Source organism: Sinohyriopsis cumingii, chromosome 4 (genome assembly GCF_028554795.1).
Source record: "Sinohyriopsis cumingii isolate HCF-2022 chromosome 4, ASM2855479v2, whole genome shotgun sequence".
Taxonomy (NCBI): domain Eukaryota; kingdom Metazoa; phylum Mollusca; class Bivalvia; order Unionida; family Unionidae; genus Sinohyriopsis; species Sinohyriopsis cumingii.
Window position 1 is genome coordinate 35,870,700 of NC_142964.1, and position 16,859 is coordinate 35,887,558.

Genomic DNA, 16,859 nt, shown 5'->3' on the forward strand with positions numbered 1-16,859 from the left:
CGATATGACTGAAAGATTGTTAAAGCTACGTTCAAAATCCAAATCACACACACACACACACACTCACTCACACATCTAAATTAGCTTGACAGCAACTAGAGGCAATTAAGAAATATCTTCCAGTCCGCGATTCCGTCAAACAACAACTACAAGCTCATCAGAGGTCTCGGGTTGAATTTGCAGAGGGTGCAGAACAATTATTTGAACCTGTTACAAAGGCTACCAAAGATCTTCTTCCAACGTTGGAGCAAGCTGCTAAAGAAATTGGAAAAATAGCAGAAGAAACTAAAGCAACAAAAAAGATTCCAAGATAACTTCCTGATGAAATAGCTGGTGCTACTTATCAACCACAAACACAAAAAATACTTGAGGGTATTGACCAGCTTCATTCTGAAGTGGCTGATATAAAGGATTTTATCCCAGAAACAGAACAATCAAGACAAAGAACTGAAATAACTGATAAATTTAACAAAGAAAGTATTTCCACCATCAAAAAATTGACAGCGTGGAAATATCTGCATATGCCATGCGCAGTTTTGATCACAAAGAAAGAGTTTTGAAATCCAAGTACATCGTAAGTTGTGATAACTGGCACGAATGGATATTTTGCTTACACTATGGAGTTGATCAGGGCTGAAATAGTGATACAAGATATATTGCATTTATTAATGGAATAGATAACCATCTTGCACTATTACAACAACGACAACCACAAAAACAACAACCACAGCCAGTATTACAACAACCATGCACAAAATCCAGAAATGGTCCTGCCTCTGATGAAATCTATGAAGCAGAAGAAAAATTATATAATCTATAACAACCAGTAAAACAGGAACCTATAAAAGAAGTAACAAAGGAAGTAATAAAAAAACATCTGAAGAAGAAAATCAATAATTATCTACAGCAACCAGTAATGAACAAAAAAACTGAAAGTGGTTTGTCCATTGGTGGTCTTGATAGACTCAGTCCCAGTAATGTCCTTGCAGATGTTGAACGACTAGAGATTCTGATTGGTGGAAAACACACAGGTAATAATTCCCCAGAAATCATTAATGAAGCAGCTGCTATTTGTTAAAGATTATTTACAGGTGATATCATGGACATTAATGCTTATCGGTCCCTCATTGATGAAAATGATGATGATTGTGGTTACCACAGTGATTGAGGGTATGCAATTAGATACATTGACTAAAACAAGATGATCATATGTAATGCTCAACGTGGACCTGTAATGGTCAGAGTGACAAATTCACGATTACTAACATAAAAAGCAATTTACGGTCATGGACTCAGTGATGTTGTTTAGGGTCTATTTAGAAGGATAGCCCCAAAAGCAATACTGATTGCAAAGCAAATGGGAATGAAAGCTATTGACGTTGATCATGATAAAGGTATTAGTGCTGTTGGTGATGTTGCTAGCAAAGCATTCTCAGCACTCAAGGAGACACTAACATGATTAATATGACAAAAACCACAATTGGTAAAAAAACCCTAGCACTGATTATTATGCCTGCAAATATTAGTAAAATAATAAATCATGCTGCAAATCAAAAACTAGCAGAGTTGGCTGGTGTTCCCATGTCAGAAAATGAAAAATATATAATTGCTATTCTGATAGCAGGAGTGGTCTTCACGTTAGACGATAACAATTATAATAAAATATTCAAACATGTATCTGATCAAGCATCTGACATGGATGCACCAATTCTCAAAGATGAATCTGTGCGCAATTATCAATATTATTCTACCTAACATACGAGGATGAATTGAGTTGCAAGTTCAGTATCCAAGCAGATATTTCCTGCCTGCAGAGGCATTCATTGAGACTGAAGGCAGATGATACAGCATATGGAATTTTAGATCAATTTGGTTTTGTTAACAATGGTGTTATAGCATTATTTAACAGCACCACATTGATGGAAAAAATATTGAATCATGTCTTGAAAATGTTGACGTTGCCATGTTACTTGGCCTTGCAAGATATTCTGATGGTTACTAAAGGTCAGCTGGTGTGTCAATGATGTTTGCAAAGGATACAACTGATCATCCAGAAAGCAGAAATGTAAATGTAGGTGAGGTAAGAGATGCTGCAGGAGCTGTGGTTGTGAATGCAGTGTTATCAATGAACGATGAATTCAACTTAGGATTTGCCGCACATAAATGTCAAACGTAGAAGAAAATTTTTTATGCATGATTCCACTATCACATATATTTGAATTCTATAGAAATGTTAGAAAAGTTATATTTGGCACTAAACACACTGTGGTATTTGTAAGAAAAGCCACTGACAATGATGTAATCTGGTGACCCAATTTAGTTGATGCAGGTAAAGTAATACTAACAAAACATTTGCTGTGAATGCCAGTAATGACTCAATCGCTCGCCAAAGAACAATGGTTGCTTTCTTTCAAGGATCAAGGTGGTAAATCAACATTATCACGGTTGACAATGACCACATACAGTATTCAAAGTAATGCTGCCGGGTTATTCACAAGGCAGATAGCATCACAGCAGGGAGTGTCTGCACCATGAGATATATTCATATTTCAGGAAAATGCCAGAGTAGAATTGTAGGAACGGTATTTGACATGCTTGGGGTTAGTGAAGTTGCTTTGAGGATAAATGGACTACAAGAACCTTCTGAAGAAGTTTTGCTAAATTTTATCAAAATCATGTTGCACGTGCATATCATCAGTTGATGAAATTTACAGTCAGAATGTGGATTCTGGTTTGCAGATATCTCAGGGGGATTTCACAACATTATATCCAATCTATTACTTTTCGATGGAACATTTGGATTTGTTCAGACAATCAGTCATTGATGTACACTTCCTAGCTCATATAGCTTGACTGCCCACTGATGGTTATAGTACAATTGCTGTTAGACTATCAGACAAAACAATGATACTTGAACGTGTTGGTGGATGAACGAGAGTTATTGATGCCCCAGCAGAAAACATGTAAAATGTAATTAAATCATTCATGATATTATGTCATATCATCATATTAGTGTTACTCTGATTCCTGGTCAAATTAAAAAGCTACAATCAGTATCAAAAAGCAATTGTGGAATAAAAATATCACTAAAAAAAGAACAGACTGCAGGTAATCCAAATAAACTGTCATTGTCAGAAAGTCAACTCAGGCACTTCAATGAAGCCAAACGATCAAAGACTGGTGTAAGACTTAATCTTTCTGCATGCGCCATTAAAGACATCACTAAAAAGGGTGGTATATTTCCACTTCTTGCAGCTATATCAGGGTTAAGAGCCACTGCAGCCCTAGCTGTTGCAAAAGCAGCTGCACTTGGCGCTGTTAGAACTGCTGCTGGGATGGTACAGAATCAAAATAAAAGGGGAAAGGTTTGAGACTGCCAGGAACTCCCCATTCATGATACAGAAAAGGTCTAAGACTTCCTGTTACACTTTGTTGATGCTTTCCATGTCCAATTTCGATTCACTTAATGTCGCTAAAAGGTTAAACATAAAAAACTTCAGAGGTGTTTTTATGCATGATCAATTATCAAAACAACCAAACAATGTTGAAAACGGTATCATTAATCTCGATGGAAGTTCTGGTCCAGGTACTCATTGGGTTGCATATGCCATTGATCTACATGGAATTGTGTAATTCAATTTGTATGGACTGGCACCACCAAAAGAATTTTTAAAATATGTGAACACTGGAATACATAGTATTCCTGCAATCTGGTATTCAACATTACCAAAACACACAGTAACAGATCCGCCCATATGTGGCCGTGAAGTAATTGCTGTACTCAACGCTGTGTCTAAGTCCCTAATATGACCTCATAATGCCATGCATGAGTATACTACATTGTCCAACATTTTAAACAGGTCTTAGTTAATATATAATGGTAGATATTTACAGAAGATCTCGTCTGAATAAAACTCAGCAAGGCAACTTATCCAAATATGCAACTCTTAACGAGGTCAAAAATGACCTCGATAATCATTTGAGTCTCGCGAATATGGACCAAAATGAAGCCGTTTTGCGGGATAAACAAGGACGATTAAAGATGACCAATTGACATATAATTCTGTGGGTTTCAGATGTGACTGAATATAACTTACTATTTATTAAAAACAATAAAATTAAAAACTCGGAGGAATCACTCTTAACACTCATGGGAAAGATGATACTGGCCACATCATAAAAATATATCATATATGGCAATTTGAACATGAGTAAAAATACAATTATTAATGTGATTTGGCAACAAAAAATATGTAGACAGCAACAACAACAGGACCAGAACTGAGATCATTTACTATCCACTGGTGATACAATAACTGGTTCTCTCAACATGGCTAATAATAAAATCACTGGTCTTGGAGAACCAGAATCAAACGATGACGCTGCAACGAAGAAATATGTCGACAATAACAACATCCTAATGATGAATCTGTTAACTGCAATCAATGATGGACTGATATCTTTCAGATCTGAACATGCTGATCATGTAACCACGTTTGTAAATTTTCTCAAAACAATAAATGGAATCGTTGAGGATTTCTTTGGAAAGCCAACAGTTATCAGCATTAAACTCTCAAAAATCAAAAAGATCACAGATAATGTAGTATATACAATAGCGTCTGGATCAGCATTATGGTCACCACTCAATAAATCTATTAAACATCGTGCTGAGGTTACCAGCATATACAGGTTCCCAGTAATTGGAGATAAAAACTTTACAGCATTTACCTCAATTTTACGCCGTCTTCAACAATCTGGACCTTCTGTATTGTTAGTATTACTAGATCAAAAGGATGAAGTAACATTTGTAGTGGAACCCAAGGAAAAATGCATCCTTGTTTTGTACTATTGGTGTCTTAAATTAATCGCTAAACTACCACCCATTTAAAATATAATGAATCAAAACCCAATCAATGATCAACATTTCCGATATGAGCAAGTGTGTTTGTTGCATACCCAACTGAAAAATATCATCGATGAGTGTACAGTAAAATAAAAAAAATACTGCAGACGTGTTGTTGTTGTTACTGATATAATTGTATATTCTGCATCTGCGATCATCGCTGTAACAGTAACAGTTATTGGCGCATTGTCAGCATTGTACGTTATAGCACCAGTTATATGAATTGGTCTCACTGTTATAACCGTTGTTGCCAGTATTCTTAATATTATCACAAAAAAAATATGTGTGCAATTGATAAATTACACAAGTATACAAAAAAATTACATACAGCAATGCTAGCATACTACAATTTATTTTCATTAACATCATCAAGTCTCAGCGATGGAATAATATCTGATCAGGAATTCACAGAAATGATTAAGATTTACCATGAGGTAATGACTGTGTCAGAATCTGCAGAAAATGATCGTACTGAATGGTCAAACTAAGTTTATCTTGCAGTCTCAAGTCAGAAGAATACCTCATCATCAACTTTACAGAAAATAATAATCAAACTGCTAGCAATGGAGATGATATAATAAGAAAAAATTAGCTTGTTATAAACAATGTGACAAAAAAATAAACGTGACTTAGATCTCGATAATGAATTTATCATGATGCTGAAACGAAAGAATAATCATTGTGTGAGCTGTAACACAGCAATGTTGTGGCAATATTCAAATAATAATCCAAGACAGTTTAAATAAATCGATTCCATTATTATCATAATAATCGGCTGACAAATTACCAGCCCCTAGCACTAGTTTACCTTTCATCACAGATTTTACTAGGAAGATATCAAGTTTTTTTCGAGATTTAAAAATAAAAAGGAACTTAACGAGTGAATCAACTTTGCATCTGCAATATGTCATTGTTGTAAATCCTTTTTTATATGCTACATCCTGAACGTGGTACGCTTGATCAATCACATTTACTGGATGCTCTCCAGGTCTTGGTTGATCTTTCTCGTCAAGTCGGATATCAAGTTGGGTTCTAGGACCACAATAATTATATCCAGGAAGATGTTTTTCTCCTGGGCATTTAACCCATGGAGCTCCTGGTAATTTTCCCAGTGAACAGCAATATCACCACCCTTGACATCTGTCAAGGATGAAATAAATATGGGTTTTTTTGCACAACAATTCACACAATTGCATGTAATTGCACATTTTTATTTTTTTGTTATTATCTTTGTTAATCCACATGTGGAGGGGGGCTTTGCATTGAACACAATATAAATCCATATTATTTATTATATTTTTACAACATGGATGTCACTGATTTCTCAGCGACACAAAAGCAAGAGCCAGTCAAGCATCATCGAGAACTACCAAGTTCTATGAGAGCAATTATCATAGGTCCATCTAGGTCTGGTAAGACGCACTTGTTGCTCAGTCTAGTGAGATGGCTCAGATGGGATAAATTATATTCTGTGGAACCATCAATAACTGATAAGAGATGCTACGATGTACCTAAAGATTGTATTAATAATCTAGTAATATACGATGACGTGATGCTGGACAAACAATCAAATCCAACTCAGATATTTTCTCGAGGCAGTCACAAAAACACAGATGTGATTTATGTTACTTAACGATATATACAAATACCTAAAGTGATCAGAGATAACTGCAATATTTTAGTTGTGTTAAATGGAGTTGTTGCTCATATGCTGCAAAACATTCATCAGAAAATATGGATATCAGGGGATATGGATATGATTAAGCTCAAAAACTTCTTTTCACGTGCACAAGCTACCCCACATGGATTTATCACAATATATTTGCACAATCCTCAGTCGTGATATGTAGGTCTTGATAAAAAAAAATTGGTTAAGATAAGCAGCAGGGAGGAGGATGACAAAAATTTAATGTCCGGGTGGGTAAACGAACACGCATACAAATTTGAAAACACAAAACTCAAAAATACAATAACAAAATGAGCTAACCCAATGAGAGAAAATCTTGGTCAGTTAAAGGCTTCTGTTTGGTGTTATTGACCTTGTATTTTAATTTTTTTTTTGTAGGAAGCTTTATTTTCAAAAAAGACTTACTCCAAAACTTGTAGGGTTCACCCTCCCTGCTGCTCTGCTAAAGATAGTTAACTTTAGGCTGATGAAGGCTGATTTTCGAGTACATGGAAGCAGCCATTTTGGTTAGCCATGTGCTTAAATCATGTATAATTTCCACAAGTACAATATCCAAAAATATTTCAGCCACAGTACAAAAAGGTAACTTAGAGGTATGCTATCATTCTCTCCACTGTGCATGTTGCAAACGCAAACAACTTCCCTTTACACTTGCCAATCTCTCAGAAGTACATAATAACTGTAGTCAGTGCCCCCTTAGTCATGGTGACCCCATATCCTTTAACCTTCCTGAGTCCCAAATCAATAGACTTCTTTCTAATCCAACATGTAAATCATCCACAAAGTTTGGTGCAACTAATGTTATTGTGCCAATACCAATTTTCTTCCTTCTGCAGTCAAACTGATCTTGATTTTTCACCCCAAACTCAACAGGCTTCTTCCTTATCTCAAGTGCAAGCCATCCTCAAAAAGTTTTTTTAACTGCAGATGACAGACAACTGGAATGTGACAGATTCTGCCTTTTTGTACTAAACTTCTTGACCTTTGTACCAATCGAAATGCAAAAAGTGTTTTGTTTTGTAAACTATTTCCCACAGCACTGACACATGATACACTAAACATAGCAGCCACATGCTTTGAGACATGGAGAGATGGGATTATAACAAATGTATTAGTAGTAGTAAATAAAGTCTGAAAACAATGCTCCATAAAATAAATAATACCTACCTTAAGTTCCTAAGTTGTGGGAACTTGTGCCCACTCCATTAATTTGAAGAAATCATTTTTTTTTTTAAAAACCCACCAAACAAAATCAGTAATACATGTACAGTATATATAAAACTACTTTATAAAATGCAGAAGATACTGAAAGGAAAAAAAATAATGACTTTGTAAATGCATCATTTGGAGTCTCTTTCTTCTTTCTTCATTGTTATAACTTTAATAATAATAATCTTCATCATAAATATATTACTTTTAAAACATTGCTGAAAAACTTTTTAAAAATTTACTACATGAACTTGGCAATGAAAAGTGATGTCTTTGATGATGTTGATGATGATAATATTCATATTTATTATTACTTTTTAAACAAATTTTGATGATGTTTCTATTAATATTTTCATCATTATTATTAAAACAATAGCTTCCCATTGGTTGGTGGTTATAACCAGATTTTTTGGGGGTACTTCCTCTACCAGCAATACTGACTCCCATATATGCCCTAATTTGCACTAAGAAATGACATTAAATCCCAAAACAACAAATTATTGAAACAAAAGATATATAACACCTGTTTAAACAGATACAAAATTTATATAGCTTTCTGGCTTTTGACTTTCATGACAAAAATCTAATTTTGTAAATGAAATGACAGCGGTAAAAGAGATGAGACATTTTTTATGGAACCTGAATGGTCATTTTAGAGTTTTTATATATGATGAAACGATATTTTATACAGTTGACACTATGACAATGAACAATATCTGACTGATGGTTTCATAAGGAATAGCTGTGAAATAATTATATTATAAAGTCTGAAAAATAAAATGTGCAATAAATAAATTTCATGAGGTAATATAAATTTATTCCCAAACTATAATTCCATTTATATGTAAGTACCAAATCGACTCATATCTAAGTTGAGTCCAACTGCAAGACTGCACAGACCTAGATCTGCCATCACATATGGATATGCACAGGCTGATCTGGGTTTATGCAGTTTGCTAGAAGCAATAAGTAGAACAAACAACAAAGACCCTGATTTTGCCAGCACATTATTATGTGATGGAAAATCAGGATCCATGTTGTTTGCAGTTGGATTTGACTTAAAATCAAATATCGCAATTGACCCCTTGACAACCCCAGGTTTGCTATCACATGATGCACTGGCAGATCTGGGTCTATGCAGCTTGTCAGAAGTAATCGGTAGAGCAAACAACACAAAGCTAATGATCTGCTGACGCATTATGCACAATATCTTGCATGCAGTGGGACTGAACTTATAAGGGTAAACAAAGGTATTCTTTAAGCAAACAGTTTGTGTTTGTAATTTTATTTTCTTGAGCTCAAAATGAGGTTCTAATGATACTTTAGAATCGTACAATGTAATTATTTTATTACCAGATCCTTCATCTAAAATGACAATTAGCCAAGGATGTTGGTACAAATGCTGTTACACAGGGTTTAATATACAAGTTCTTTCTAGACCTATGTCTGACTCCATACTGATATGAAAATCAGGTCCCTGTTGCTGTGTAAGCACTTAAGAGGAGAGGACTGTCAAAGAACAGCTGTGCACTTATTCAATGCAGCTGTCAAACAGACGCTATTAATTAAGCAGGAGGTTTCTGAAGGCAGAATTTGGTGTTCTCACAGAGGATATTTTTGATCTTCTCATTCTTGTTCCAAATAAAATTTTAAAAGTCAATGCACATCTTCATATATTTGGAACTATTTGTGTTTGAAAATAAATATACAACACGAAATTAAATGGAATCATGGTTACTCCCAAATCTGAGTTGTCTCTTCTTTTGCAAATCAGGAAAAAAGATGGATAACTTAGGTGAACAAATTTCAAACAAAAGTAACATTAATATATTTTTAATTCCTGCAGAAATCAGCAGAAGCTGAATTCCTCTATCACAAATACAAAAAGACAAAGTGGTTTACAAAAGGAACAGTCTGCTAATTGATGAGTAGGAGTTTCAATCAACATAAGTATTTTATTGCAATTTTACCTCGTACATGTAACTTGCTCACAAAATCAAAATAAGTTACACCAGTACATATTCACATATTTTACAAAATAAAATTTAATTAATACTTATATAATCTTAACTAATGATGCAGCATGGTTTACGAATCAGGTACCACAGGGTAATGTGGCAAGTGCCAGCGAACACACAAATAACAATTTTCTTGCTGTTATTCTATTCTTAGAATGAAGTATACAACAAACCTACTTACTGCATGTACACAAACGATCTCACTGTACTATCTAATTATGCTGCTACATACTCTTAAATTGAGTGAATTTTAATCGGTCAAGAGATATAGCAATTATCAAACCTCTAAAGTATATGTAAAATAGTATCCTATTACCCCATACAATGGACTGCTCATAAATCCAACCGTCCTAATAGTTCACACTCATATTCTGCTTAAGGAAACACTCCCCACCCCCACCCCAAAATAAACTTTGACTTAGACATATCCAATAAAGAAATTCACTCAAGAACATATTCACTTTCATGCAGTTATGAATTATTACATTGTTCATGTGGAATATTTAATAATGTTGGTAGACTTTCTTGTGGGTTAACTTTCCAAGTAGTAACTCAGCAACAGGATATACTGGCCTGTTATCAAAACAAAATATGCATTAGGAATGCTAAATCTCATTTCTTTTAAGTGCTTTATCTTATAAACCTGCATTTTGTAAATATTACGTCATATATTTTTTTGAGAGTTAAATGTACAACAGTGTAACCAACACAATCAGAGTCATCTGAAGCAAGTCAAATCACTGTAAGTGATGCACCAACAAGTGGTCGTTTGGTTGTATGCACGCCAATAAGAGTATGAGAGAATATATCATTGACATTTGATATACATTCAATACAAAAATAACTAATGTTTAAAATGAAATATGAGATATCTTTAAGAACTTTAATATGTCAATGTGGTCAAGCAGGTGCATTTACTCAGATTAAATATTAATTGCTGTTTTAAAATTTAAAACTAAAATAGTCTACACAAAGTCTATTTAGACCTTATTGTTGCATGCTCTGCACCTCAAATGCCATCCAAAAACTTTCAGACAAAATTTATTGATTGCTATGGACTTTTACAATGATAGACTGGTGCTAAAATGTTTAAAGAAAAAGATATCAGGTTTATCATAACAAACAATAGGTAGTACAAATTTTTTCTCAACAAGTGCTGCTTTCAATGTGACATCACAGCACCTGATTTTCAATCCAGTTTGTACCAGATCACACATTTAAGCTGACCTTGTCCAAAATGTCCACGTAATTTAACATCAATTTTGCTGTATTTCTCGTTGCATGTAAATAATGATCTTCCAAAGGAACATGGACCTTTATGACTTATACTTTAGGTAACTAAGATCAAGCAGGGGGAGATTACTGTAAGCAGCTTTTTGGAAAATAACACTGAACCGGAGTCCAAAATGTTTATTACTGCAACATACCTTGTAATCCCTTGATAACTTCATGCACGGAATTATAGGTTTTTATGTAAAACAAAAACCAAAAATCTTGTATTATTATATTATTATTATAATTTTAGCACACATTTTAAGATGAGTAAAGACAAAATTATCAAATTGCATTTGATACGCTTATTCAGACAAATACACACTATAATTATATTTTTAGAAAGATAAACAGTTTAATCCTTTTTATAAAGATATTTTTTAAAATTTTAAATGATGCTCCTTGCCTGAAATTTAGTTTTGAATTAAGTGGGTCAGGCTCATAATCCAAACCTAGAGATGCATCCTCAACATGGTGGGGTGTACGTTTATGGATTTTTAATGTAGTTTTAATGATTTGAGTCATATCATTACGCTGTCTGCATTGTGACAGTTTATAGTGATGTCTAGCACCAGAGCATCATGACGCAGACATGTAGCACCATGTCCCACCCAGTCACATTATCCTGACACCAGGCCGACCATTCCTAACACTAACCTCTTAATGCTGAGTGCCAATTAGTGATGCAGCTGCTTGTACCATTTTTATACGTCTCTGGTATGACTCAGCTGGGGTTTGAACTTGTGATCAACCACATCCAAGGTGGGCATTCTAACCACTCAAGACACCAGATTGGTTGCAACATGGTGGAAGTCCGGCTCAAAAACTTGTTACACTTCAAAAGTATGACAACATTTTGACCATAATCGGCACACCATATAACAGTTTCGTAAATTTTCAGCACCAGATACGTAATTTTAATATGTCTGATTACCAGCTTCAGAGGTATAAACTTCTGGGCTGCTGATTTGGTGATTGTTACCACCAACCTATAGACTTATATACATGGATTAACCCCTTTTTATTTTGAGGAGTGTTGTTAATTATTGTCTTGACTTTTAATTTACTACTCAGTTTTCCGGTAAAATAACACATGCAATTCAAACAGTTAATAGTAGCATGCATTTATAATTTTGATTTGCCTGGTTTGTTTTCTTTCAGAACAAATCAAAGCGAGGTGAATTCTAATGTATAATCCAGGTTGATTTAACCCAAATTACCCTAGACAGGAAAAACATGGGGATACATGGTTTCAATGTCTTATTTATTCACCTGAAGAAATGCAGAAATATCAAAACATTTATTTAGTTTAAGTTACTATAAAAAAAAAATGTTTATACTTTTGACATGTTCGTAAATTCTCTTTTGTTTGCGAGATAACTGCTGATCTCCAGATGTCGGAAATTTGCACTACATGCTATTTTTAGATTTCAACGTTTGATCAGCTACTGTCGTAACATTTTAGGTTTTATGGTCATAAAAAAAAATTTAAATATGTAATAATGAAATACAGGTTAAAAAAACAACAAAAACAAATAAAGTTTATATTACTCATTACAAGTGCCGATTTTAAAATATCCTGAGCATAGCTACTTTCAGACCCCCATAATGGAATTCCATTGACTTAACATAAACATTATTCTTTTGGGCATATACAGACTTGGACATTTTGTTGTTAGGGCAAAAAGTCCTATCCTAACAATAAGAAACCAATTGCTCATCTCTTAGACAAAACAGCTACCTGCATAAAGAGTTTTCCATTTTCAAACTATGTGCTTCTCCGATCTTTCGTCCGGAAATGTCCAACGGTGCAATACCAGTGTCAGAATAATAGCTTAACCTTAACAGAAATATCCTACGGATGGAAATTAATGCTTACTGTATTTGCTCATGCCTAGATATAATAAGCCAGCTTCCTGAACTTCATTGCCTTAAGCTGACTTAGAGACATTTATTTTACGATCTTAGCAGTTGGGTGATCCACAGACTACTGGCACAAAACTATTGGCTTGTACTCCATGGATAAGGAGAAAAAAGTCCCCATTAAAAGGAAAATCAATAAGAAAACCTGTAAAAAAAACTAACACAAATCTGAAATGACTATCATTTCTTTGCATTTCTTGTAATTAATTTTTCATTTCTCAAACTGTTTAATTACTAGAGATATTTTGAAAAAATGTACCTTAAATGCATCGATTTGAGAAAAATGGTTGTTAAAAAATATAATTCTAGCATAAAAAGTCGTGACTAATCCATACGTAACTCCGGGATAAAGGTAAAAAGCAGATTTAAAAAAAAAAAAAAAAACAGCACAAAAATGCAATACTATGGTGAAAACCATTAAATGCACATAAAAAAAATAAACAAAGCGAATGTGGTAAGCATGAATAAAAAAGAGGAATGCAGACCTAGTAAAGCTCATCCTCATTATGGCTCTAATTTCCATATTGCGTTCATTGTTGCAGGCATCACAAAAATTCAAAGTCTTGTTGTGATTGATGACATCAAAGTCTTTGGAGTTTTTGTTGAATACTATAAAATCAGGCCTTCTACATGAACGGATTTTTTTTTCTTCGCATTTTGCGGATGGATAATTACAAAGTGCGGATTTGTTCAGTGTAAAAGTTACATTGTAAACCACATCATTTCGTTTGAATTCCTGTGTCTACTGTTTGAGTTTCTGTTCGAAATATCTATAGTATTTGGCAGCAAAATGCAATCTGGAAGAATACATTACTGAAAATAACAATTAAAACAATAAATAGATTTACTTTGCTACGTACTATCTTCTCTAGTGATTTCCTTCAATATAAAAGTAAGGGTATTTTGTTGTTGTTGTTGTTGGCAGAGTATATATATATGATTATTTAATAAGTAACCGTCAGATATTGAAATTTGTCTTTGAGTCTCTGTTTTGTAGTGTGCGAGAAGTCGAGATGATGCAGAACCGATAGGTTTATCCATGAGGATAGGGTAGATGACATGAACAAACAAACAAACAAACAAACAAATCTACAATCGTAAATCTGATTCCGCTTTTAGCATTCGTGTCTTTAAGACTCGGCTTCTGTCTCAACCATCTTCGCTAGCCCAGGTTCCTATCGGTTGACCCTATTTACACATTGACTGATCGATCAGACATTTCAGCGCTTCGGGTATGTGAATTTTATTGGATGTGGCGGGAAGCCACCGCATCCAAACAAAATCAGCATCTTTACATTTTAACACTGTTCCTACACGATCGGGGGAAGAGGAGCACACAACTAGAATGGACTTATAAATAATAATTTTTCCACTGCTGGTCCGTGTTTGTACAAATGCATCCTTTCCCTCAAATACGCCTGTAATGGCTTCTCTCTGGTACAAAGTCACACTTTCGTTGTTAAACTTACAAAGTTTCCTTTTGAAGTCAATTGCCTCAACCATTTTCGGCTGATTTATAAAACACTGCTATTACACGCTTTTGATTAGATGACATTACATACTAAGGGAGGCAGCTACGAATTTCAATAGATGTCGCTAGGACAAAGCATTGAAATATCTGCTCGATCCGCCGAGGTGTAGATAGGATTAACATATCAGAATTTTGACTAGCGAAGATGTCTCATCCCGTCTCAAGGATATTTGTTTATCAGGCGTCTGAGAGGTATATCATGGTTCGATCTTTTCCTCTAAACCTGCGTTTCTTCTTTCTATACTTTTGGAAACATAGAACCATTGGATTTCAACTACAGTTATTTTGAATACAATGGCACAATGAAAATTATATAGGCACTTAATGAATTATTATTATCCTTAATGGAAAAATATTTTGCACATTTCATTCCCAGATTGTATATGTATCATTCAACTTGTCATTTCCTTCTTGTTCTTCATGTCCTCGACAATTCATTTATTTGCCTGACTTGCAGATAGCCGAAGGGCCTTTTTGCGAAATAAAAGTTCCGCCTTCATTGTATAAAAGGAAGTGCATAGAGAAAGTACAAGCACTTTATCAAACATCTCTAACGGTTCAATTGTTAATATTAATTCATTTTATGCAACAGAGTAAACAAAGAGCATGCAAAATTGCTATTAAATAAGTCTCTTTAAATAACAGTACATGTGCATTTTCGACACAAATTGTTCAGACCACGAGCCGTATCACCATCCCCACACCTCAGTCAATCAGTACCCTCTTTCTCTGTTAAAAAAAACACGTTACATTTATACCCTGCTTAATGACAGTGATGCTATCAAGGTCACTGAAAGTTTTACAAATGTGAAAAGATATATTCATGGATAATTGTATCTTCGCAAGCCAATGTTCCGATAACCCTATCTGTAGATAGGGTTATCGGAACCATGGCTAGCGAAGATAGGGAAATTGTGCATAATTCAAAAATGAAAATTGTTTTTAAAAAAATTATTTCAGAAAGAAGAAGATTAGAAAAGAATGCATAATGTACGTAACAAAGTCAGAGATTTTCTCGTCTATGGCTACCAACACCGCCCGGCTTCCTTCTTTTCATCCAAGTCGACCTCATTATACACTCCAAAACCCTGGGAATTAGTAATACAACTACATTTGGTAGAATTATATGCGTGTTCAGACCAATGATGAAATGCGGCATGAAAATCTGCATGATCTTTTAATTATGTTCGTTAAATATTTTAATGGTTAATTCATGAGAGTCTGTACATATAGGAATTTATACTTACTATACTTACTAGCAACGCTCAAAAACCCATTGTACTTCGCCCAGCTGTCAATATAATTCTAGTACAGAGATCTAGGCGGTTTCCGTGTTCTTGTTCGAAGCTATCAACGTCTTTCCCCAATAAGTGGTCATGGAATGACCTGGGAGACCAACCAGATCTAGAATACCAACAAACAATATTAAATCTGAAATCTGTAATAGCGGAACCATTATTGGTGAGGTCACCATCTGCAATACATATTTAGGAGACTATTGCAGATTAACACACACACACACACACACAACTCGCTTTAATGGAAATGAGTCGCGGATCTTAAAAACCAGAAGACAATGTAGATGGGTACAATCCTAAAGTACCAATTTTAGGAACAATCTTTACTAAAAGTCATGCGAGAAAGACGTCATTGGTACTTTGGTACCTAAAACAAATGTTCGTCTCTGTTACAGCTATCTTTTTGAAACGTACTTTAGATCTACTAGCCATGAACCAGAAGAGCTTATTGGATAATATATTGTCTGTCGCATGTCGTCCGTCCATCCATTAGCACGAGTTTTTCATCGCTACTCCTCCTAAACGTTTGTGGAGGAATGCCATAAATCTTCACCCACCCACATTCATCCCAATCTCTACTTGATTCTAAATACAAATGGTGCTGCTCGGACATCAAATATATTGGCCAGTTGAATATCTTGTTATCGCTACTCCTCCTGAATGGATGGTAGTCAACACGAGTTTTTCATTTGAATACTTGTTATGTCTAGTTGGTCCCAAATAAAACTGGTGACAATATGGCTTCCAATATGGCCGCCAAGGCACCCATCTTATCGCAATGCCTCCAGAATGGTTTGTTACGACTCTATAGTCACAAACTTAAGTAAAAGAAAAGAAGCAAAACCATCAAGTTTTGTAAAATTTAACAAATAATTAAATTATCAAAGTTAGAAATGAAAAGTTTAAGAGGATCTTACAGTATTATGAAGTGAATCCAAATTAGTCCTTACAAAGGTGTTTATGAAAGTCCTAAACGAATGAAAAGTTACCTGTTCAGTAACGGAAAAGTACTGGTACT

At 34.6% G+C, this 16,859-nt stretch overlaps 1 protein-coding gene across 2 annotated transcripts in view; it reads right to left on the bottom strand.

The window, feature by feature from the left end:
* The window catches only part of LOC149800930 (uncharacterized), a 67,963-nt gene extending 55,079 nt beyond the window's left edge, over positions 1 to 12,884 (bottom strand). For both annotated transcript variants that reach the window (XM_089954237.1, XM_089954236.1), the window contains exon 1: positions 12,831 to 12,884. In XM_089954237.1, the coding sequence (XP_089810363.1) occupies positions 12,831 to 12,850 (20 nt within the window). In that variant the 5' untranslated portion in view covers positions 12,851 to 12,884. The remainder of the gene's footprint in view (positions 1 to 12,830) is intronic.
* Between the last annotated feature and the right edge of the window lie 3,975 nt (positions 12,885 to 16,859).